At 39.8% G+C, this 24076-nt stretch overlaps 1 protein-coding gene across 8 annotated transcripts in view; it reads right to left on the bottom strand.

Moving 5' to 3' along the window:
• piezo2b (piezo-type mechanosensitive ion channel component 2b) overlaps positions 1-24076 on the bottom strand; it is a 207215-nt gene that overhangs the window by 128957 nt on the left and 54182 nt on the right. For all 8 annotated transcript variants that reach the window (XM_088918201.1, XM_088918192.1, XM_088918196.1 and 5 more), the window contains exon 3: positions 13401-13526. In XM_088918201.1, the coding sequence (XP_088774327.1) occupies positions 13401-13526 (126 nt within the window). The remainder of the gene's footprint in view (positions 1-13400; positions 13527-24076) is intronic.

Genomic DNA, 24076 nt, shown 5'->3' with positions numbered 1-24076 from the left:
TGTTTGTTTGTTTTTTTAAATCAAAATTTTTGTAAAAGAAAATCTAAATTCCCTTCACGAATAAACTGCGCTGGGCGCCATAAAAGACAATGCTTGGGAGTTCGAGCGTGTGGTTTGGGATCAGTGGAGTCTGGTGCTCGAGGCGCTCAGCGGCCACAATCTGTTCTCCCTGTAGCACACTCCGGCGCTGTGACGGAAGTGATGGTGTGGACGTGGGAGACCGAGCACAGCTGCAGGATGAGACAGGCGAAAGCCATGTGTTTATATACTGGGCAGGGCACTCCGGATAAACCTAGGAAACCTGCACCGGGAAGACGGCTGCCACTGGAAACAAAGTCAAGGGATATTTGGAATAACGGACAACAAAACTGACCTTAATGTGCCCAGAGAAAAATATTAACAAGGGGGGGGAAATACAAGGTATGGGTATTAATGTACAAGGGAGGGACATGGACTGCTGCACTGTATGTAAACACATCCTGAATTCACGAATGAAACGAGAGTAAAAACTAAGGAAAAGGGCAAAGTCAAGCACCACCAATGAAAGAACGTAAACGAGTCCAAGAACAGGCGGAGGCTGTTTGGCCCAGCTGCTGTAGTGCTTTGGCTGCTAACAGCCCTTTTCTCCAAGACGTTTGCCAGTCTGTGTGCTCGACGGACCCTTCAGGCACCTCCAGCAGTGTATCTGTATCTGCTGTACATCAGAGCAAAGCCTGCCACTCCAGGCGAAACATATTGTTATCATTAATATTACTGCTAAACAGGATTGCCAACGACAGCACATATTTCTGTTCTTTCATCTAGCTAGTTCTCCCAGCAATTTGTATTGGTTAGCTAACATAACATCCAAAACAGTTTTCTTTTTCACTCTGAAGTCTCATTCATCAAGACTAGGTTGCATGTAATATGGTGTAGAAAGCCCTTTTTAACTACTGTATCATTAGTTCATTGTTATGAACTAACTGTGACCTTGTTGCTTAACATATTAGGTAGGGCAAACGTCTGAAATCAAAATCATCCAGCTATCTATTTCTGGGCTTGATTAAGGTAAGCATCCTGAGGAAGGTGACTCTCGTGCTGTAGAACTGTAGCTCAGGACTGTGGCAGATAACTCAGTGATGCACTGCTGTACTGTTGTTATTGTTGGCCTGGCTTCAACATGGAGACAGATGAAGAGATTGGCTCTCGGTGCAGGACAATTAAAAGACACACATGCAAATGCAGAAAACGAAACGGAATAATTAAGTAACGACAGACGGAGTATTCCGTGGCCATCGATGTGTGATGGCTTCAAAGTGGCTCGAGCAGGTTTTTAATGAGGGCTATGGTGTGACACTCGGTGACATTAACCAGTCAAATGTATCCCTTGTGGTGATTCGAATGATTCACCAGGAAACAGATTGTGAGGTGAACAGGAAGATGCCCTTTAAGTATCACTAAAGACTCATTCTTGCCACACAAGTTGTAAAGCTGATTTTGTGTACAGTGCTGTATATCAAAGGTAAAGAAAGGAAGAAAGGATTTTTTTATTAAGCCTCAGTAACATGGGTATTAATATTTAGACTTTGTATCAATTCCAAGTATTGTACTTTACAGATAAGTGATTCAAAAGCCTCCGCACATCACTTTACATAATCTGTAAAGGCTAGCAGAAAGGAGGATCAATGCCTCCACGAGGGGATTAGTGCTCTAACAACATTAATTAGTGTTTATCTTGGAGGAATGTCAGGGAATCCGAAAGAAAAAATGAACACATCATTCACTGAGAAACTTCTCAGAAAAAAAAAAAGTGTTTTGAAAAGACTGAACAAAGTTACTTAATCCATTTCTATCCCAGAGTGGAAACACAGACTGAACTGTTCTTCTGCCTTATCAAAATAAAGAACAGTACTGACTCCACACTTAGTATTTTTAATGGACAGGCTTAATGGCCCAAACTTCATAATGCTATCCTGAAGAATGCCATCCAAAGAATGCAACTACAGTACAGTTTTAGAATAAGTAAAACATATAGGACTAAGTAGACAGTGATTAAATGTTTTGGCATAGTTTTAATTAACTGATCATTTGCGATGTTGTGCGGTTGACATTAATACTAATTCAACTAAAACATACTGCTATCGGTGTTCTTGACTACACTCTATAAACACACCTACTGTATTTTGTGGAAAAGCCGTAAATCAATGCAAGATATCCAGTTTAAAAATGTGCATGAAAGGCTATACTGTACTGTGGACTTCATATTACGGTTTTAAGATCTTACTGTTGTTCCAGTGTTGATAAGTCAACTCGCTAACTCAATCTTTTATCGGCTACTCGCAGTGTGCCCAGCTGTTGGCAGCCCTGGTATAGCAGCAGTGAAATTAGCCCAGAAGGTTGTGTCAAAGGCTCTCTCCTGATCACCAGACAAGGATTTTGTCAAGCTTACATTTCCTTGGAGCTAAGAGAATCCCACTCGTGTAGAATCCTCTCCAGCTTCCAAGGCGTCCCTCATGCTTAACCAGCATCCAAAGGGTCAAACTCATCATCCACCTGAAGCAGCCTGGTATTAAAGGAACAGCAGTTCCTGTATCCCAGACCCTTGTTTTAAGTGAAAAGGCCGAAGAGCCATTAGAAGCAAAGAAACCGATCCCAGACTTCAGCTGCACTCTGCGGGGAATCAGGACCTCAGTCGAGGGGAGTAGAAAGCTGTAAAGTGCTGGAATGCCATCTGGGAAAGGAGAGTGGGCAACTTCAGAGCAACCTCTCTTGCAGCAGACCAATTCCAACTCTCATGCTTCATTAACACTAAAGAACACCACTTTGCGCCAGTTCACCTACTATACGACTATGGGCCCGCAGTTGCTCAACAGCATATTTTTTTCTTTTATTCCAAAATCTTAAAAGTTGCTGATCACATTAGGAAAAATGTTATGTCTTGCAGTGTTACTTCTACAATAACCCAGAGCCAGTGTAAGAACCAGATCCCAGCTTTCTCATCACCAAGAGACATGGGATCTGCTACAAAGCACTTAAGCGATATTGCCAACGTCGCAAAATTTGTTTTATGGTCAGGTAAGACAAACTTGGAACATTTCAGTCTAAAAACACAATGCTGCATCATGCGGTCACACTTATCCCTACTGTCGAGCATGGTGGCGGCAACATGATGCTATGGATCTCCTTCTCATTAGCGGGGACTAAGAAACCTGTCAAGACCAGGGGCCAAACGAATGGAGCAAGCTACTGGCAAATCTGTCGGCTATAGTGTGCTTAAGAATAAGAAAATAAATGTCTTTCGTAAGACAGAAAGGCGTACAGCGATACTACTCCAGTTTATGCGGATCACATAATGACTCAGAGGGCTGGTATTGACTGATAATTGGACACTCTTGTGCTTTCTCCCTGTCCCTCATTTCCAGGATTGCTCCACAAGCCACAGCTGCCGAACCCTAAGTGCGTTAATTGATGGGCTCCTACACAAATAACGTGAAGACTGCTGACGTTGTCCTAATCACATGTCCAGATTGGTCCCACACCCAACACATCTGCACTGTACAATATGTGGGCAAATGGATGAGCACGTAAGCAACCTCCTGGTGCTGGGACAACTTCATTCCCCGGAACAAGCTCCTCTGACGAAACGGACTTCAGTTGAGTAGCGTGAGGATCCAAGGGGGAGGTGCCTTTCAGCCGACTGGTTTGGGTTTTATTTGGGTAAACCTGTGGTTGATATGAAAGATTGCCATGAGCTCACTTCCCGCTGTGCGGAGCCGTCCTGATGGCAGCGCAAGAATGCTTTCATGTTTGTGCTGCAAGCTCTGGTTTTGTTTGTACTGTATGTGTGACCTCACCAGTGTCTGGCTATGCTGTGCAGTAACTCCTGTAACTGAGAACAGTCTTTTGCAATCTTGAGATGCATGGATTATTGTATACACGCATGAGCGATACTAGTCCGTGGAGAACGAACCTTGCAGGTTTGAATGCTGTGTCCTTCCTGCTATTAATGCCATGATTTCTCACTCATTTAAAAGAACTGTGTACTGCTAGGAACTTCCGGACCTTTTAAAGCTATATTGTCACTGCTATTCCAAGACCTAACTTGAATCTTGTTGGTAATCTGTAGAACGACTTGGAAAATGTCCATAAGCTGTCCATAAGTGAACCCCAAGTGTCACGATCGCTACTCCCCCTCTTAAGGGCGCTCCAGCCCTTCCTCGTTTTCCCCCATTGCTTACACCTGTTCCTTTGCCCAGCCCCTCTTTAGTTCCACCTTTAAAGCCAGACGCAGGCGTTTGCCCGACGCTTCTCATTGAATCCCGTTTCGTGAGAGCCCGGGGTCCTGCCGCGTCTGGCTCCGTTATGGTTTTAGTTTCCTGTTCCCGTTCCCCTGCCCCGCCGGTCCCGACCCGGTTCGTGTTTTTAGTTCCTTTGGATGGATCCCCTGGTCTTGGACTCTGCCTCCCATGTTGGATTTCCCCTTTGGATATACTGTATGCTTGGATTGTTCGCCCTGGACTCACTTCCCCTGGACACCTGCTCACCTTGGACACGCCCCCCTGTCTCCAGACCCTCTCCTGCATGATATTTTCCCTATTGTATCCTCACAATTCTGGATCGTGTCGTCCGCATAGGGCCCGGAAAGAACTGTTCGTGACACCAAGCCATTCAAGAGAGCTTCAGCAAATCTCCCAAGAACAATAGGAAATAATTGCACAGAGCTAGTGTGCAAAACTGGTAGAGACCCAAAATGTATAACTGCTGCCAAAGGTGATGCCACCAAATATTAAGTTCCTTCGTCTGAATACTTGTGCCATTGACAGATTTTAGTTGTTTCTCTTAAGTTTTTGTTGACATTTACTGTGACTTAGTGTCCCTAGTGTTCAACTTGAGCATTCAGGATTTGAATAAAATACTTATTTAAAGTTAAAAAATAGCTATGCATCATTTTGTAATTCCCCAAAATGGAACACCATAGGAATTGTCTGAATACTTTTTCAAGACTGTGTACTGTATATAAATGTTCCAGCTCTGAAGGAAATGTGAAGCTTAGATTCCAATACCTAAAGCTGGGTTATTAAACTCTATGAAGAGACCACTCATTTTCTTGAACAAGATCGGAGTTTGTGAGTGAGAAGTGAATTGTAAAAACACAGAAAGCTCTTAGCAGCGGTTAGCTTTCCAGTGAAAAGGCTCTTTCACAGGAATTCCTCTCTTTAAAAAACCCCACTATCATCTATTTGCCCCATCAGCAGAAGTTAAAAAGGCATCCAATTTATGTCCTGCCAAGGAGGAGAAATCGAGATGTCATTTTTAGCTAAGTACCAGCCTACTATGCTGCAGAATGACAGCATGAACAGTTCAGCCAACAGATAAATTGAAATGCCTGAGTAAAATGCAGCTTGTGGGGCAGCACTGGCCACTGGCAGATGAACCAACCAAACACACGTTGCATTATCTTGGTATCTGAAGAAAGTCAAAGACTGCAGCAAACAATAATGTAACTGTGTAAACGACCTTACTGAGCTCTCTCTCCAAACCTCTTATGGCTTACTTGGCTCTGACACATACTATGTGTAGAAACAAAGGAAACAGTGTTGAATGTCAAAGAATCCGATAACCCCTATCCAGAGTAAAGAAATGGTTTTTTTTGTTGTTTTAATCTTCTAAGGCACAACTAAACCATAACAGAAAAACACAGAGAAAAAAAACTGACTTTGAAACAATTCTATTGTATTAAAAGCATTCTTCTATTAATGCAAACATGTACACACATTTTACATGCTCTCCATTAAGTAAATGAACCCAACCATTGAATTGTTGGTTGAATGAACCAAAAAGAAAAGGACACACTCATTTCCTAAACTGATTTAGTTACCCTGCACTTTGCTATAACAGACAAAGCTTTGCTGCTTTTATTTTTTACTGTAGCAAAAGCCAACAGAACGCCAGAATCAAGGTTCGTCCCCTTTAAAACTGCACGGAGTTTATATCACAGTTGAAGTGCTGTCAGAATGCAGAACCATAGCAAATTTGTCAAATAACAATAAACAGATTCATAAAAAAGATCTGAAACTGCTTGGAGAAAGACAGAAAGAGTTGTTCCTCTACAGGTGGACAATACGTGTTTTTAGCAAAAAAAAAGGTTGTACATAGTTTTTGGTTCCTTACATTTGCTTGGTTTTATTTAACTGACAAAGCTATTCAATCTTAAATAAAATCAATTGTAGATTTAACTACCAGGAGGAATCTGCGAATAAATGAAAATCACTAAAGGACACGCTGTAAAAGCAGCGTGCATTAAACAGATTTAGAAGGATTACTGTTACGTTTGTGAAAACGTTTTAACACTTTCAGTTAAAATGCCACCATTTGACAGGCAATAGAAATAGCACATTAGAAGCGTATTACACTAATTGAAGTGGTCATCACGGATGTAATTTATTCAAAGTGAACTGAAATGAGGGGAGTGGGCAGAGGAACTATAGCCCAGCTGCTATAATGTTAATCCACCTGCAGGTATTGCCATACCTGGGGGTCAGAGCCTGGGAGATCCTGAATAACCTGCAAACACAGAACATGTGTTTCACTTTTGAGGGGCGGAGCGGTGGCACTGTGGCACTGTGGCTAAGGATCTGCGCCTGTGGCTGGAAGGTTGCCGGTTCAAATCCGGCGGCCAGCAGAGGAATCCTACTCCGTTGGGCCCCTGACCAGGGCCCTTAACCCCAACTGCTCCAGGGGCACCATATAAATGGCTGACCCTGTGCTCTGACCCCAAGCTTCTCTCTCCCCGTCTGTGTCTCATGGAGAGCAAGCTGGGGTATGTGAAAAAGACAAATTCCTTGACAAATGCAAGAAATTGTACAGTATATGGCTAATAAAGTGATCTTAACTTAACTCTTAACTCTTAGTGACCAAGTCCAAGATTTATCAATTGCAAAGACATTCATGAGGCTTACGAAGAGGCAGCACCTGTGTACAAACTATCAGGGATGCGCTTTCTGTCTTGAGTGTGTGTGTGGGTGGACATCCATAGGTACCAAGGTGAGGACCAAATTTCAGAAAACCTGCCCACAATGATAGTCACTCCTGGCCAAGAGATGATGTGAACACTATTATTTCCAGCTCAGCGGGCACAGTCTATTAATAATAAAGACAAACATTTTGACAATGCTGCCAAATGGTACACGAATATCACTCTATGCTGATCATGGTCCTGCTGCAGATTCTAGATGATCTGTGGCATTTGCAATTTTAATAACTCTGTGACACAAGCCTTCACTATTAGTAGCATACACATAAATCGTTTTCATTAAGAAAATTGTTTCTTGAAAAATAACTTTGGCATTTTATTCTAGAATTATTATTATTAGTAGTAGTAGTAGTAGTTGTAGTAGTAATAATAATAATAATAAGCCTCTGTTCAGAAGCATCATAAGAACCTACTGAAACAAGCTGTTTCATCACAGTAATACAGAAGAATTGTATCTAGGAAAAAGTAGACATTCCAACAAAATGGCTGGAAGTTCACGTCATGTTTCATTTGTCCAAGCAAACTTCAAATTTTACACCTAATTTATCATTGTATTTTGCTTAATACCATGTTTAATCACCATACTAACTGAATGCTATACAAGAACTGCCCTGACAGTTTCCCAGCTAGGGATAAGAAATGTTACACATGGCATTGTTAATTCAGCTCAGGGCTGAGGGACAAAGCTTCCCAGGATTTCGCATAGTTGCAATAGGGTTGGCTATATGCCAAGGCTTCTGATGTTACTATAATATCGATCATTAGCCCTTTTAATTAATCTTTCCGCTCTCTAATCACAAACCTAGATGAACACAGAAAGATTTGAATGGATTTGACTTGACAAAATATTCAGCTTTCATGCAATTCAAGTCATGTTTTCTTTCCTTTTCTTGGTGGAACTGAAATTTCTTTTTATAGCCTCTAATTAAAAAATCAAATCCGTGTATAAACAAAAAAGTTATACAAATTCAAACACTGCCCTCGAAGGAGTGAATTCAAGCTCGGGTTAAACCACACCTCACGACCTGGTCATGTGTGACATTCCAGAGAGCAGCCAGCACACTTCTCAACTTCCACTCTGGAAATGACTCTTGAAAACAAACTGACAGGGAAGCACAACGTGCTGGATTTCAGGCTCCACTCTGCGCTCGGCGCAGCATGCAGAACACCACACATCTGTCATCCTTGTGTTTGAGGCTTCACACCGGAGGCTCTGACACTGACAAAGTCTTCTCGGCAGACTGACAACACCGTCTTGTGATCAAGAATAACCCCTGAGAACTTCCTGAGGGAACAATGCCAGTGCATTTTCAACAACTCTAAATGTTGTGTACTGTAGGTGTGCAAACATCTGTTGGGCTGAAAATTATTTTCTTCTTGTATGTTTTCATCTGCCAGCCTACAACTGATGTAGCTCATACAGTATGTACAAAGTACACAGTACTGTATATGTACAGTTGGTTGATGTAGATCACATGCATTAGAGATTGAGAGCCATATGTGAAAACACAGTGCTTCAGAATGAGCCAGCTGGGATGCCCGGTCTCTATTTGATTCTAAACTGCAACATGTGTGAACTATTTCCCCTGCTGAACAACAATATTGGCTCATCCTATAATGCTGTTTGCTGAGCCCACATTTGTTCTTGTGCCAGCAGGTTCCTTGGGTAATGTTGGTGTGAGCATGGAGTTTGGCGATATGTAACAAAATTAAGTAAAGGCCAGTCCAAGAGCTCTCTCATAATCAATTCATTACTTCACAGCATTCGTATAGCACCCTTCATCTCAAAGTATCTGAGAGAGCACAGCCCTGCTGGGACCGCATTCCCCAGAATCCACTGGGGGAAGGAGCTGCAGCTCTCGGTCACCTGACCAGTTGGAGGATGGCCATTGGTCAGGTGATTGCTTGAAAAGTAGGAAAAGTAGGAAGCATGGCTGGAGAACCTCTGCACTCACCAGAGGGGGAAGGGATGACCAAGGAATCTGTGGGTTTTGGGGAAATTGAACTGTGATTTTCGAACATTTGGAATCTTCGATATCCCAAATATACTTTGTGGGAGACAAACCACTTCATCCACTGCTGAAGTGCAGCAATCACCTGGGTGACAAAAGTACACAATGCAACAACTGCCTAACTACAAAGCAGTTCAGATGGAGAAGTGAGAACATGTTCCATCAGAAGGAGGAACTTTACGTAGGTCAGACTGTAGAGGTGCAAAGTGGAACTGAGTTAGAACCGCAGGATGACAAGCATGTTGTTACCATGTGGTCCAGAAGAATGAATCTCCCCTACTGGTGACACTGCTGACAACAGCAGCCTGGACTCCCTTTGAGGTCCATCAGTCCAGCCTTGACCAGGTCTAGCCCTGCTTCTGAGATCTGGCGAGATCAGGCGTAATGATGCTGGGAAAACAAGTCCCCTTATCCCTCCACTACATTGGATATCTAGGTATTCTGTGTATTTAAAAGGAAGCTGAGTCAGAATGAACATGAACAAAGAGCTGTTCTAGCTATAATTTTCTATCCTATTTTTACAGCACGCGATGACAAGCAACACCTCAAGCCAACAACAAACCTATCTATCACTTGTATTGTTCTACATGACATGAGTGGAAAACACAAACCTTTTGAGTGGCATTTTAACAATATGAAATAGTGAACAGGCAGATGAAATGGCCTTTGGGAAGACTGAAAAGAACCTCTTTTCTTTTTATGAGCTCTTTAGGATAACAGAGTTTTTGTTTCTTGCTGTGTTCTATTCTGAAAAACATTAACCTGAGAGAACAGAGCAGCTTTTTAAAACAGGGTCACAATCAGTGCAGTTAAACCTTTTTTGTGGCTGTTGTTTCAGAGAGTGATTTTTTTTCTCTTTAGTTAGTGCAAACTGATTTTCACAAGACCCAAGGGAACCAAAGCCTACAGACTGCCTCAGCATTTCTAAATGTTCCTGTTGTCAGTGCATTATGTCTATAAAGCATTCAGAGAATACAAGGGACTTGGGAAATCCTGGATTTGAGAGTGAAGATATTTATTTTTCTTCAAACAATTACAAGTGTGTACTCTTAACCAGTCAGCTGATCACTGGTGCAAAGGCACCAATAAAATGCAGAAAGCCAATCTGCACAATCAGTATACACAATCAATTTTGCTTTGTCCAGACAAGCTTTAGTTTTATAGTTTGATACTGGCTTTCACAAGAGTGCAGAAGCTAACACTAAAAACTTAAAAAAGAAATGTTAAATTTGATAAATATTTCTCACTCCTCACTTCTCATAGCAGCGCTCTCTGTATTTACTGTATGTATACAGGTAGGTTAGTTACAAAGGCCAGATTGCCGGGCTCTGCTGATAACTGATCACAGCCTGCAGTCACAGTGGTATGGGAAATTTTAGACAATAACATGTTAGACATGTTGTTTGTTTTCATAAAAGAGACACAATCATGGACCAACATAGGCACTTTAATATTTGACTTGATCTGTTCTATCTGTAAAGATGAAAATTGTATACAAAATATATGTTATATGTTTTTTATTTTTTTATATAATTTATAGATTTCATAAAAAATATTTATAGATTTTATTTTATTTTCAAAATAAATTGAATAGAGTCACCAAGCATTATTAAAAACAAATTTAAACTACACTTATTGGCACAAATTGCAAAAGTTAAAAACTATTATCTGTAATATCCGAGTACTTTTCTTTTCTGGTATTCCATTAAATTTAGGTGTCTCTGAAACATTGGGAAACATGATGGTTTACATTGTTTTTTATCCTTTTTACACTGTTACTTTATCCATTATAGTGAACTAATAATCTATATATAGAACTTTGTTATACTGATGTACACAATGTGGCTGACAAAGGTAAATTATAATCGTTTTGCATTGTTTTTTGGAATGTTTTTCCAAGTCCATAAGATATTGCTGAATTCAAGTTAGCCAGAGACTAATTTTTGAACCACTGATCTTTTTCTCAAACAGCAAGAATTTTCATATGAGCAAATTTCTGAAGGGACATCATCAACCATTCTAAAAGCGTTTAAGTAAAATACATTGTTCATATACAGTAGTATGATTTTTTACCTGTTTACAGTAACCCTGTACAAGGAAGTGTTATGTGCTTTTTTTGATAACAAAGGCTTATGTGCGTTAAATTTATGTAATGTATATGACACAAGATAGTATCTACTGTGAATAATCAACGTTTATTATTGTTGTTTTTATACTTACTGTAGGTACTGCGCTTTATTAAGATGAAGTCTGGGTGTTTGAGGGAACAGTTTTGAGTTCTGGTGATCAGATATTATAACGTGGGAAGTAATGGGAACGTAATGTCCGTTACAGCCATTTTTTTTTATGTTTATGGTGTCCTGCAGTACTTCTGGAACAAAAGCCTGGGGAAAGTTTAGAGAGAACACTAAAGTGTTGTGTGTATGGAGTACAGTACGTCTCAAGTGAAATAACAGTAAGCTCACTTCTGGCTCATGGCTAAGTATTGGGGCTGAATTTTTTCATAAGTGTTCCACAACAGTTTTCACCTTCCCAGCAGTTGTTGAGGAACTGATTTAACTCCTATAACTTTATTATGTCTTTCGAGGATTTGCTGTGTCTCTCAGTTGTGCATAAGACATAATGTCCGATATTCCATTTGGTTTTTTTGTCAGATGTGTGCACAAAATCTTGTTTAGGTTGCCAAGCATACAGTACACAGCACAGCAACTTGCATGGGAGGGATTCTTATAGTAATTTTTTATATTTGTTTTTCATTGTCATCAATAGTAATTGTAAGGGGATAAACACAACAGTCTACCAGGGAAAAAACCAGCAAAAGATTGGGCACGATGCATAAAATGCATATCTACCTTACTGCAGTACGACTCCTTAACAGCTGACTGCAATACCTCAGACTCAATGCACGTCTACACGATACACTTTTTGCATGGCCTAACTTGTTTTTTTCAGTACTACATATTTACTGTTCTGTTGTTATCTTTTACGTTTGTAATGTACTGTCTGTATTGTGTGGTGTTGTCCTCTGTACTGTGTGTCTCGAGAGATCAGCGCCAATAAGACCTCCAATGTACAGGTTCATGTGGCAAATAAACTCCTCTATTCCTCTACTCCAGTCTAAACATGCCCCAGTCTTCTCCAGCACAACCTAATGGCTAAGCTTCAGCAGAATCCCATTCTGGGGATCCAATGGGATCCAATGGGCTCAAATGGAGTTTCTAACGAAAGTGTGGGAGTGATGACAACAACCAAGTTGTCAGTAATTAGCAATCGCTCCTGACATCCATTCCTCTCCCAGACGCTATAAATACCTACGAGATTCCTGTCTCTCTCTCTTGCACATCTCTTGCATCCCACCTCCACCCCATCTCCACCCTGCAGCCGCCCCTCGGTCACCCCGCAGGGGGGTCCTGGTCTCCTTGTCCTCTGGCCAGGACGCCAGCCCTCGGCCAAGCGGGTTCAGCCACAATTTCGCACCATAATCCTTTCATGACGCTGTAATCCTGGGTGCTGTCATTCCTAATGAAATTAATTTCACAGACCAGGCTGGTAATTACAGAAGGGGAGAAGGAGGAAGGAGGTGCACCCAAGGGACATTAACAGAATGAATGTAAATTCATAATCGTATACTTACTACCTGTAAGAACAGTAGGTGTGTACCCTACTGTCTACTGTCTATGTACTATTGAAGCAGTAGTACAAATGTGGCTTCTGTCTCAATATTGCCATCGGTGTTTCCTTCATTGCGTTCCTCATACAGTGGCTTACTGGGAGTGTTACAGATTGAAGGTACATTCCACAATTACTCCTTGCGCACTGGGGTTCCTGGATTCCCCTCCGCCTCCGCGGAGCTGCAGGCTTTGGTCTGCAGGGAAGGTGGCCTCCCGAGCTCTGTCTTCCCTCAGTTGGGTTTCGTTTCATTTTAATCCATTTCCGTTTTCATGCACTTTATCCTCCCAGTTTAAAAGCTGACATTACAGTAGCAAGCGAAAAAGGAAATGTGGAATTAATTTTCATCAGGGAGGTTTCCTTTCTGAAACCCTGCTATTCTCCTTTTCTGTTATATTATACTGTATGTATATAATGCATCCAGCCCACTGACTTGTTTTGCTGTTTTTCAGGCATTTTCGGTCCCTCTCCCCCCTATGAATTGAAGTAATGATATATGATGATATTGCACAATTACAGCCTTTTCAGAATGGCTCTACTACTGTATATACTGTATGTGTAAAACTGGTATACCATATCCTTTGGAGACATTAACCCACGTTTTACTAAATAGGTTTCTAGATCAAAAGCCTGCACAGGCATGTATCAGAAATGTTTGCAGATGCGGCGTAGGGCAGAGAAAGAACAGGGGCCTGCGCAGTACTTACAGTTGAAGCCAGAGTCAATGCTGTTCCCGGCCACCAGGCTGTTGACAGTGATTTGAAAGATGATGTGCAGCAGCAGGAAGGTGAGACTGGTAAAGCAAAGGGACTTCAGCAGCCTCCCTGTGTGGCCTGGAGGAAACAAGGAAAAGCCAGCACTGATGAGTGATTATCATCACCGTTACCACCGGACAGCACACCAACAAAACCCACCAGCTCGACCAGGCTGCCGCCCAATTATAACTCTTCCCACCTGAAACAGTGCACTTCATCACAATCATTCTTGACTGGACATATTGGACGAACATCCTCCATATGGAAAAAATGCTCGTCGAAGGCACATGTTCAGTTGGGTTTTTCTCGCTAAGCAGTCAAGAGGGAATAATTCATGGGCAGCCAGCAATAACTCTAATACTGCAATGGCGAAACCACTGACGAGTGTGGCATAACGTGGGACGGTCATATGTTTATGTTTTTAGAATTTTAAATTAATCCAGCTTCCAAAGAAAAGCATAAAAGTCCAAAATGGAGTAAGCCCCTGTAAAAATTTAGACCATTTGGAAATATCTGTTTTTTTTTTCATAAATGTCAGATATTGCCATAGTTTTCTTCCTTTGACCGCAAATATTTTCTGAGTCATTAGAAAATGAGTATATCTGAGGAATATTCTCTGAAGGACACAGAATAAAGGAAGAGGTTTTGATGGGTCACAGCATCTAAGTGGGAAAGGTCACACAAGTGAACTTTATAAGCATAAGTGGGGCTAAATCCCACAGATAGTACAAAGCAACTATCTCCTACGCTCTGGTCCGCACAGCAAACAAAGACACAAGCGATTGTCTCCGATAAAATCAACTCGGGAGCAGTAAAACCAGTTTGCTCCACGGGGAGCCCTCCGAGATATGGAGTAAGTAAATGAAACAAAGAAGAAAATACATTTTATGGCTGTGAGAAGTTTACGTGGGTCACAGATTAAGGAAGGACCTCGGTCTGAGCCTGTAGAACACAGGTCTCAAAATGTGGTTAAAACAAAGATCTACAGGGAGATTACCATCAAGCGTCAACATTATCAAGCATTCTCCTAAATCTGACATACCCAGCTCTCAAAACATATTCTATATTGTTTTTAAATATTGTAGCATTACAATATTATATCTACAATACAAAGGACTTTTACAGAAGAAAACATTGAGCCCTTGTATCCAGTGGGCATTGAAAAGACAAAACACACCCTGCAGAAACTGTGATTAATGCAACAGAAGGCAAATACTAATATTCAATGAAGCTGGGGGAAAAACAGAGAGACTATTATCTTAAGAAAAACACGCTGTCATCATAAATAAAAAAAATTATAATGCATGAAACTAATCTAATATTACCAATAAATGAGAGGTGTTTCAGTTGTTTAGAGATTCAAATGAAACAATTCATTCACATACTAAAGAGGTTGATAGCTGAAAGAAATGCATTTACTCTCCTTTAGACATACAGTACAATGATGTGTTGATGTGTTCTCTTGATGTGCTATTATTGCTAAATGTCAGTGTGAAACAAAAGACTTATCGACCAGAAAAAATAATTACAGCACTGTAACTTACTGTAAACATTAACAGAACTATAGACATTTCTAGTTTTTACAGAGATATGTTAAATTCAAGTTTTACATGATCCAGGTGGGGCTGCACATTGGTAGTGGAGGGGATCCCCATTACCTGTAAAGCGCTTTGAGCTTTGAGTGCAATGTCCAGAAAAGAGCTATATAAGTGTAAAGAATTATTATTATTATTATTATTATTATTATTATTATTATTATTATTATTATTATTATTATTAAATATGCAGTGTGCTAATATATTTGTATCAATCTTATCATATTTACAGGTACATATTTACAGGTACATTTTACATTTACATATTTACAGCGTCATGAAAGGATTATGGTAAGATTTTACCCCAGATCATTCCATCTACTGTATTTAGGCTCAATCTCTGTTTCACAAAAGAATGCAGTGTACAATGGCAGGCAAAGCTACAAAACACAGGCCTAACACTTAGCTCTGTTCACAGAGTCCACTGATGAAGTTGACAAAATGGCAAAATCACTGTTTTTAAACAGTCAAATATTTTTGAATTACTTAAATAATGAAAAACTTGGAAAGATCAAAATCGATTTGATCTTATCTATGTATTACCCATTACTTTTGTTTTAAATAATTATTTGGACACTTCAATAAACTAACTCAAATGTATTAACCAGTGAAATCAGTCAACTTTTAAAATACACTGTAGGCAAAATTTCCTTTTTTTACGTATTGGCTGTACGGAGCCACTGTTCCCATCAACTGAATGCTGAAAGGAGGCATGCACCAGTCAGAAGAGAACTCTCCTTCCATTTTCCACAGCATGAACTCCAAAACGCTTAGCACGACACGCGGACAGATGTGACTGGACTCAGCAAATACTTATCACGGGGAGAGGCTGAGCTTTGTGAAAAGGTAGTGAGGCTTCAGATGTTTATCTTTCTGCTCTCTATAATGTCCTCCTTAGTGATTCAGAGGTCCCTTTCTACCTCTCATTCTGCACGTTAACGTTACTAAATCTATCCTGTGGGGGGCGAATGGCTAATCCTGAAAACACAAAACCACAACTCAAGGACCGTAACAACCTTCTGGAAGGTAGTAAAAGTGCTCTCGCAGAATATCTGTACACCCAGTCAAAACTACACAGAAATCTAGTGCTGTACATTTACAGTAAAAAAAAGTGTTTATTATTATATTCTTAAGTTAGTTCATTCGAATCTGTTGATCCGTGTAACAAGCTATCAGTCAGAAGTGTGAAAACTAGCAGTTGAGTAAACTAATGTAGAAAGATGATAGCTGCGTACAGAAGCACAAATAAGAAACAGATGTATTTGTGGTTTGATGAGGACAGACGTGCAGTAAAAGCCAAAGCAGCGGCAGCTTTTTTAGGCGTCCTTACAACACATGCTTCAATTTTACTTCACCTTGACATTGATCCCATTACGTCTTGTACACAGGTAACAGGGCTTCAGCTTTTCTTAAAAAAATAATATTTCAAAAAATATTACCCCCCCCCTCAGGCAGGTAAGAATGCCAAGAAAATGAATCGGGGGTCTTTCTTCAGAAATATCATGCATTTCAGGAATACTTATCTTGCATCGTCATACTGTATGCACTTTTGAAGTCTCCGTATGTTCTCGTTATAGGTGAAATGAAAAAATCACATCAGAGGCTTTAAGGAACCTTTTCTCTTTCAGACTCTAAGCTGTGGGAATGCCCTTTCTATGAAAGCAAAAAATTGAAATTGTTTTCAATTTTCTGCTTTAATTTTTTTACTGCTCTTATGTTTTGTAGGTCCTCACACTGAGTGTTTTATTTGTTGTTAAATATCTGAGGAACTTCTCCTTTCTAATTAAAATAATGCGAATGCATAATTTTTATTTAAGAAGTCCAGTTCATGCTTAGATCATCTTGAAGGGAATTTATTTTAGAGTATTCATTTTAGTATTTTAATTCATTATAATCCGCTGTGAAGGATGTGCCAGAAGGATATACGTAGCAGGAAATGGGCGATGAGACATAATATATTTATTATAGTTTGTCAGTATTTCAGTCTGAGCAGCTATTACACATTTCTACACACGTTGCCGCTTGGGCCAAACGGTTTCCTCACGTTTTAAACTATTCTTATAATCTAATGTTCCTACATAAAACAAGGCCATCTCAGTAAGCTATAAATGTTCATTGAGGGTCACTAACAAGAACTGTGTGTACAGTGGCACTTATTTTCTCTACATGTTTCTATTAAACAAAAAAATAAAGAACACCACAAAACTATCCCACTGTCCATTCACATGCAGTTCTGTAGGTATGTGCTGTATCTGTATTAGAACTCACTCTAAAACATGCCATTCGTTTTTAGATTTTTGTTCTGCTTTTAAAATACATTTAAGGCATACCACTGTTAGCCACAAAAATCAGAAAATAGTGTTTTAGTTTGTTAAACACAGGGCAATTTGCAAATTAAAAGGATGTTTACATTGTATTTAACTGTTGCAAAATAAATGGACGCCTTTTTATTTATACAAAGTTACAAAAAATGACATATGACTTTGTGAATTTCTTAAAATTGCAGCGAGCTTTGTAAAAAGTGTGTTTTTACAGCTGGATGGTATTATCTTAAACACCATAAAAGATGTGGGTTGTGCATAGAGCAACGCACTGTTCATTCTTAAAATCCTCTGACTGCATCCTGAAAAAAAAACCTAACCCACATTCCTCAGACAACCTGCAGACAGGAGACATTCAACAGCCCCAAATGCACGAAACCAAATAAATCCACATCCTGTAGCCTCTGTTGAAGTAAACCAATAGAAAGATTGATCTGGACCTTATTTTCAAACTGAAACTCCATGGCAGGATTCCTGTTGGGGTTTTTATCAATGCCATAGGCAGAGATCAAAACATTTTTCAGGCTAACTTGTGACAAATTCTGCTAATTCTGTGGGTATGAAAAACACTTACAATTACCTTGCAGACTTTTCACCCCTGTTCTTATACACCAATAAATTACTGCACTGTACTGTATGTCAAATTCAACTCCTTCTTCTGACAGACAGCAGGTGAAGTCTATAACTAGAGATGTCAATAATTGTTGTTGGGTCTTCTGATGGACCAGCTGGTGAAAGATGAGTTTGTACCTGAAATGCTTTAATCCTATTGAGTGACAGAAGCAACCACGCACTCATCTACTGAGTGAAGAAAAGGAGATCCCATCACAGAAACTGAAATCCCACTGAGTAAAAGAGGAGGGCAGCGCGTTTTCACTGCAGAATGGAAGCTGGGAGACAGAGTAATCCCAGGGGATTCCAAGGAGAGCAGGGATTCCAGACGGGACCAGGGTGTGCACTCCTCGGAAAGATCGATGGGGTCCCAAAAAAGCCAACCAACAGGCCAGCTACAACACCACACCAGAATCCAGGCGGAGGGCTACAGGGTGAAGCTCTTTAATATGTGTAGTGACCTCACTGCAGGGAGATATTTGAACTCTTCACCTAGCAGATTTTCTGCTTCTCATTTCCTCATGTCTGCATCAGTTTTATCAGAACAGACTCAGCAGTATAGCGTTCTAGCCCTGATATTTTGATTCTATTGAAAATCAAAACTAAAACAACAGCTTGCAGTCCATATAATTCCCACTGCATTCCCACTGACAGCTTGAGGGATAAAGTTAGAACAAATATAACTGCAGACAAAGGCCCTCATTCACCCAGAGAAATAGCAGAATTTGAATAGATAAAAACAATGGGAAATACTTATCTCTGGAATGCAAAACAGTACAGAATGATGTAATTCTTATCATTAGAAATGGTAGTCATAATGCTTTTTCTGAATACTTACATTCAGAACTGGATGGGTAGATTAAATCAAATTGGGGCGGAGAAAACCAAAAATTGTAATGTGTTTGACTTGGTAAAATGTCAATGATCAGTAGTTCACACATCTGTTTTTTACTGTGTTCTCCTATCAGACGTAATGAGGATACAAAGTTTAAGATCCCCAACAGAAACAGCTATTTTAAACAGCAGGGGTGTGGAGGTATTAACCAGCTGCCAGCAACACTGCAACAGAAATGACCTATACAGTACTAAACAGGATATCCTCATTTTTTCTTCATAATAAAGTTGATGACAAATACCGGAAATCTTCTATAGAGATAAAGATTTGTTTTTTAAAATGTATTAAAGGTTTGGAACTATAGCCTGGGACAGCTTTAGTATCTCTTAGCAGTCTGCACCTATGAATTCAAAATGCTCGATCCTAATCAAATGATTTAATTCATATATTTATGACAAAAAATGTATGCAGAGCATAAACAGGAAACTAAGGGGACTAAAGATTTCACTGTGGTATGGACTTTGCTAAACACACCAAAGTGCTCCTAGTAGATTAAAAACAAATCACCTCACAGCATTTTCCAATACACGAAAAGCACTTTCACAAAAAAATACATTTAATGAAAATTACAGAGCTAAGAAGAAACACAAAAAAAGCCTTTTTGAAAAGGGACATTTTTAGGCTGAGGCTGAGGCTGTGTGGAAGACAATAAACAGTACGAAACTGCTGCCTCATTTCTCAGCTGTATACAAATGATAATTCATGCATAACTATGCAGTTTTAGAATTTGACCATGAGAAAACAAAAATACACTCATACCCCGGTATAAGAACGTTCAGTATACAAATTTTCGCTAATCCGAACATGAAGAATTTGTACCTTGTAATTTGTTATAAGAACGAAATTTTGCTAATCTGAACTTTGAAGTCCATAAGTGACCGATTTTGACTGAGAAACTTCCACAAACATTTGAATTCAGCACCACCAAACAGCTGTCTGTTTCTGTGCTGGAGCAAGGCATTGTGGTTAAGGGCACCATGAGGCAGCAGTGCTTTGTTTACGATCACAGCGAAAGCTTGTGCTCTCATTTTCAAAGTGTTTTTTGTGTTTGTTTTGTAGTTGCAGTTCGTTATGGACCATAAGGAAGAGAAAAAGATTTTTTAGCGTAATAGTCGACAACAGTATGCACATCGTTCTAACCGGTCGCTTGGATAGCGATCTATTACGAAAGAATGAAAAAACATAAATACGATACCATGATTATTTTACAGCTATAGTTGGCTTTTTTTTAGTAGAACTGCATTGTTCATTAAGCTTGCTATAATGGTCTGTATGGTATTATATGTTGGGGGTGGTTTTTGAGTGAACTTTGGTTCGGAACGCGGTGGAATTTTCCCCTAAGAAATAATGGAATTTTTATTTTCAATTTACAACCTCCTGCCTTCCGAACAGATTTTCAGGAACGACTTGGGTTTGGACACCGAAATATGAGTGTACTTAATAGCAGAGGGCCCAAAATATGACCCTGGGGAACACACCAACCCATCCTCAGAACTAAATTGACCAACAGAAATGTGTTTTTTTAACTCATCAAGGTAAGATTTACACCATTCACCGTAAGAAAGTCACTAAACAAATCAAGTAAATGTACAGTAAGAAGAACATCACGATTCATACACCCAAACGCAGAGCTAGAACCAGAGAGAATGAACACGGATAAAGAGCCCAAATCCGAAGGCCGCTATCATGAAAATCATGAGAGATCATTGGTAACTTCTACAATGTTTAAGTTTAACAAAGGCAGATTCACTGCTGAGTAATTGTCTAAAGATCGATAGAAAGGGTTTGAAAAGTTTGTATACTAAGAACAAATGCAAGTTTGGATTGGCAGATGTGGTGCAAAAAACAACAACATTCAGACCTTCCACAGCAATATGAGATTTTCTAAGGCAAGAAGGCTTTAAGAGCTGTCAACGCCCCTCCAGAGTTCAAGGAGTCGTTCGTTAGAGGAGTTACCATGACACAAAGGGAAAGGGGTTCAACAGACAGGTGGTGGGTCTGACATCCGACACCACAACAGGAAGGCATGACGGAGGGAGCCGTGCAAAGTGAGAAAAGCAGTCAGGAATACAAAGAGGCCCTGTTCAAAAGCACGCGAAAAAATGGGAATTTGGTGTCAGATGTTATCAAGTGTAGCTGTAAAAAAAATTAGGTTTGCTTAAATGAGACAAGGTCAATGACGCGACAAGGTAGTTAGGCTTCACTAATTAATATATAATCAAAAAGTAATAACAATCCGTGAAAATATATATATACCATACACCTTCATCTAGATGATGACTTTCAGTGACTGTGCAAAGCACAGATTTGCCATCTACTCTCCAGTTTATGTGAAACTACCTTTATACAGAGCAAGAGGTCAGTGCACCATGGACAGTTTAAACACAGGCCAATGTATCAAGAGTAGAGCATGAATCAGAGAGCTAATGAACAGTATAAAACAGAAAAAAAGCATAGAAAGAGCAGAATCAGCAAACTAACCAGGCTTCTTGATCCCAAATTGACCCATTGCCAGCTATAAAGCTTAAGGACATAAAGTAAGGGACAGCAAACTTCAGATCAAAATTAAACACGTGATCAGAAAGACCCAAATCACGGCTCCTCAGAAAGCAAACAAGAGAGCTATTTGTGATGGCGAATTCCAAGATGTGATCATTGTAATGAGTTAGAGCATAGACAAAAAAAAATGTTAAGGTGCTGGTTATTTAATTGCCTGGTGAGAGTCAAAGAGGATATTCATATGACCTGGGACTAAAATCCTGTTAAAGTTAAAACAAGGTAAGGCTAACATATCAGCAAGTTCATCTAAAAAGTCAACATTATGATATTTAATTAGCAAAAAGAGTGCTGTGCCTGTACCTCATAAAGGATCATAACAGATAAAACAGAACATTCTGATTTATTTAGTGATTTCTTGCTAAATTAAGAACAAAATGCAAAAAGAAATGTTGCTTTTTTGACTGTTTTTGAACATTTCTTAAAATACTCTTGAAACTGTAGTCATCTTAAACACACCCAAAACTACTGTTTATAATATGAGTCATCCTTAACAGATGTGAGTTTGTCTCCTAAATAAGATGCAAACTGCTCTGCACACAATGTGGAATCTACTGTAGCTATGTGTATATTTATAAAACCCTATTTTTGGAATTACAATCTAATTTTCTGAAAAGGAACTGTTGAAGACCACTTGAGATTGACATTAATTTAGATATTTTTCAAAAAATCCCAACTGTAACATGACTCTGTGAAGAGTTAAGCCAAAAAAACCTACTGTATTTAAACACAAATTCATTTATGTGGTCCTTATACTGTAAATACCCAAATACTATAACTTTTATAAACATTTAAATAAAAATGTATACACTCAAATACAAAATGACATTACCTGCTGCATATTTGTCTTCAAAATAAGGACAATTGCATGCTACATAATAAACATTTTCCTTATACTGTATATAGTATTAAAAAAAAACGCAAGAATAAAGTCAACTACAAAAAATCAACCACATGTAGCACTTTCTTTGAAGAAACCTACACTGTAAAATCTAATATCTTGGACAAATTAAAAAGTAGTGCTTAACCAAACCTGCAATCTAAAAACACTGGAATAATGTTCCTCAATGTGTTTCTTTCTGCACTCATGAAATGACTTTTATCCATCTACTGTACTTCAATGTCTGCATCAAGCCCTGCATGACCAGAGATGGATGCACTGGTGTTTGTTACACTTTGGTAACAGATGATTCATTTAAATATGCCAAAGCTGTATGCTCAGGGCCTCTCACTTTGGCTTGCAACAGCTTGTTGTGTCTCTCAAAACTGTTGGCAGCCTGTGTCCTGTGAACCTGTTCCTTGTCCTCCAACGCCCAGAGGTTGATCACATCAGTGAATTTCCTTGAAGCTACAATGCCTTTCAGACCCAACCATAACATTGCAATGGGAGACTGGACAGAAGACGTTCAAGTGCATTTGACGTGCTTTTTCTTACTTAGACATTGTGGTTGATATGACCTTTGATTACTGACATTTGAATACAAGTAGCTGAGGCTACTAGGAATGATCTCTGTAATTAATCGGTACTGATGTGCCGAGCGCTTGCAAGTTAGATTTAAGGAAGCTCCACTCAGCAAAAGACTGCCACAACGCTTGACAGTCCCCATGATGAACACTTCATTGTATCTTCCGCATGATGCTGTCAAAGGTCCTACCATAGTTCTGTATAAAAGGTCTCGGAGTGTAGGTATGAATGTGGTCATGAGCGACTAATAGCAAAATGTAGCTGGTCATCTTCCCAAACGTTTTGGTCTCAGAAAAAAAAAAAGACTGTCACTTTAAATAACGAGGTTTCATGCTATTAATGAGACAATACATTACTACACCGTCCTTATTGTCATGAGTGGTGATCTGCTGTTTTTCAGAGCACTGGAAATAAATTTGTGATGACCAGATACTGTATCTGAATATGGATCATGTTCAGGAGGCTCAGATGAAAAGTGTTCAGTGTGCGGTTTTTCCTGAGTGACTTCCCTCTTGTAATGTTCTGCGCCCCATTTTAATCCAAAGCCCCACCCACGTGAAATGGGGCCCCCAGCCTGTTCCTCAGTTGCGTGGGAATGGTTTCGTGGGGATTCGGCACTCACCTCAAGGTCTCGGGGATTTTTCTATTAATACTGATAACGAAAAGGAGTGGTTCCTGTCTGTACATACAGTTTCGTGAAGTCATGCTCAATGAAATCTGTAAAATGGTGAGTAAGAGGCTTCTCCCACTGAATTTACCTTTGCTCCGTGGACAAGGAATGTGGATAAGGAATGTGCGCATTCAGGCTCTTTGGCGTCGGGGAATATCAGTCTTGTGCGTCTCATAATTCGGCCACAGTGAGCTCTTTTCAACTCTCTTGCTCTGCTTGCTTGTTATGACACCGCTGTGTCTGAAAGGCCCGGACATTCTTTCTCCACCCGCTTTGGCCCAGGAGCCATCATCTTCCCAGAGCTAATACACAGCCTTTCTTCATGTCTGCGTTGACCGTATTTTTCAAACTGCTCTTCTGTTCTCTTCTGGTGTGACATCACCATTGTCTATAAAGGTGAAGTGCATAATTGTCCATTTGTTACATCACCCTTCACCTTATAGTCACATTGTTGTGTTTTTCCTTATAGTTAATACAGAAATCAATTCCGTTTTAACCTTCGCTGCACAAGGGT

The sequence above is a fragment of the Atractosteus spatula genome, chromosome 6 (genome assembly GCF_055471065.1).
Source record: "Atractosteus spatula isolate fAtrSpa1 chromosome 6, fAtrSpa1.hap1, whole genome shotgun sequence".
In the NCBI taxonomy this organism is placed as follows: Eukaryota; Metazoa; Chordata; class Actinopteri; order Semionotiformes; family Lepisosteidae; genus Atractosteus; species Atractosteus spatula.
This window is presented reverse-complemented; position numbering and strand designations above follow the sequence as displayed.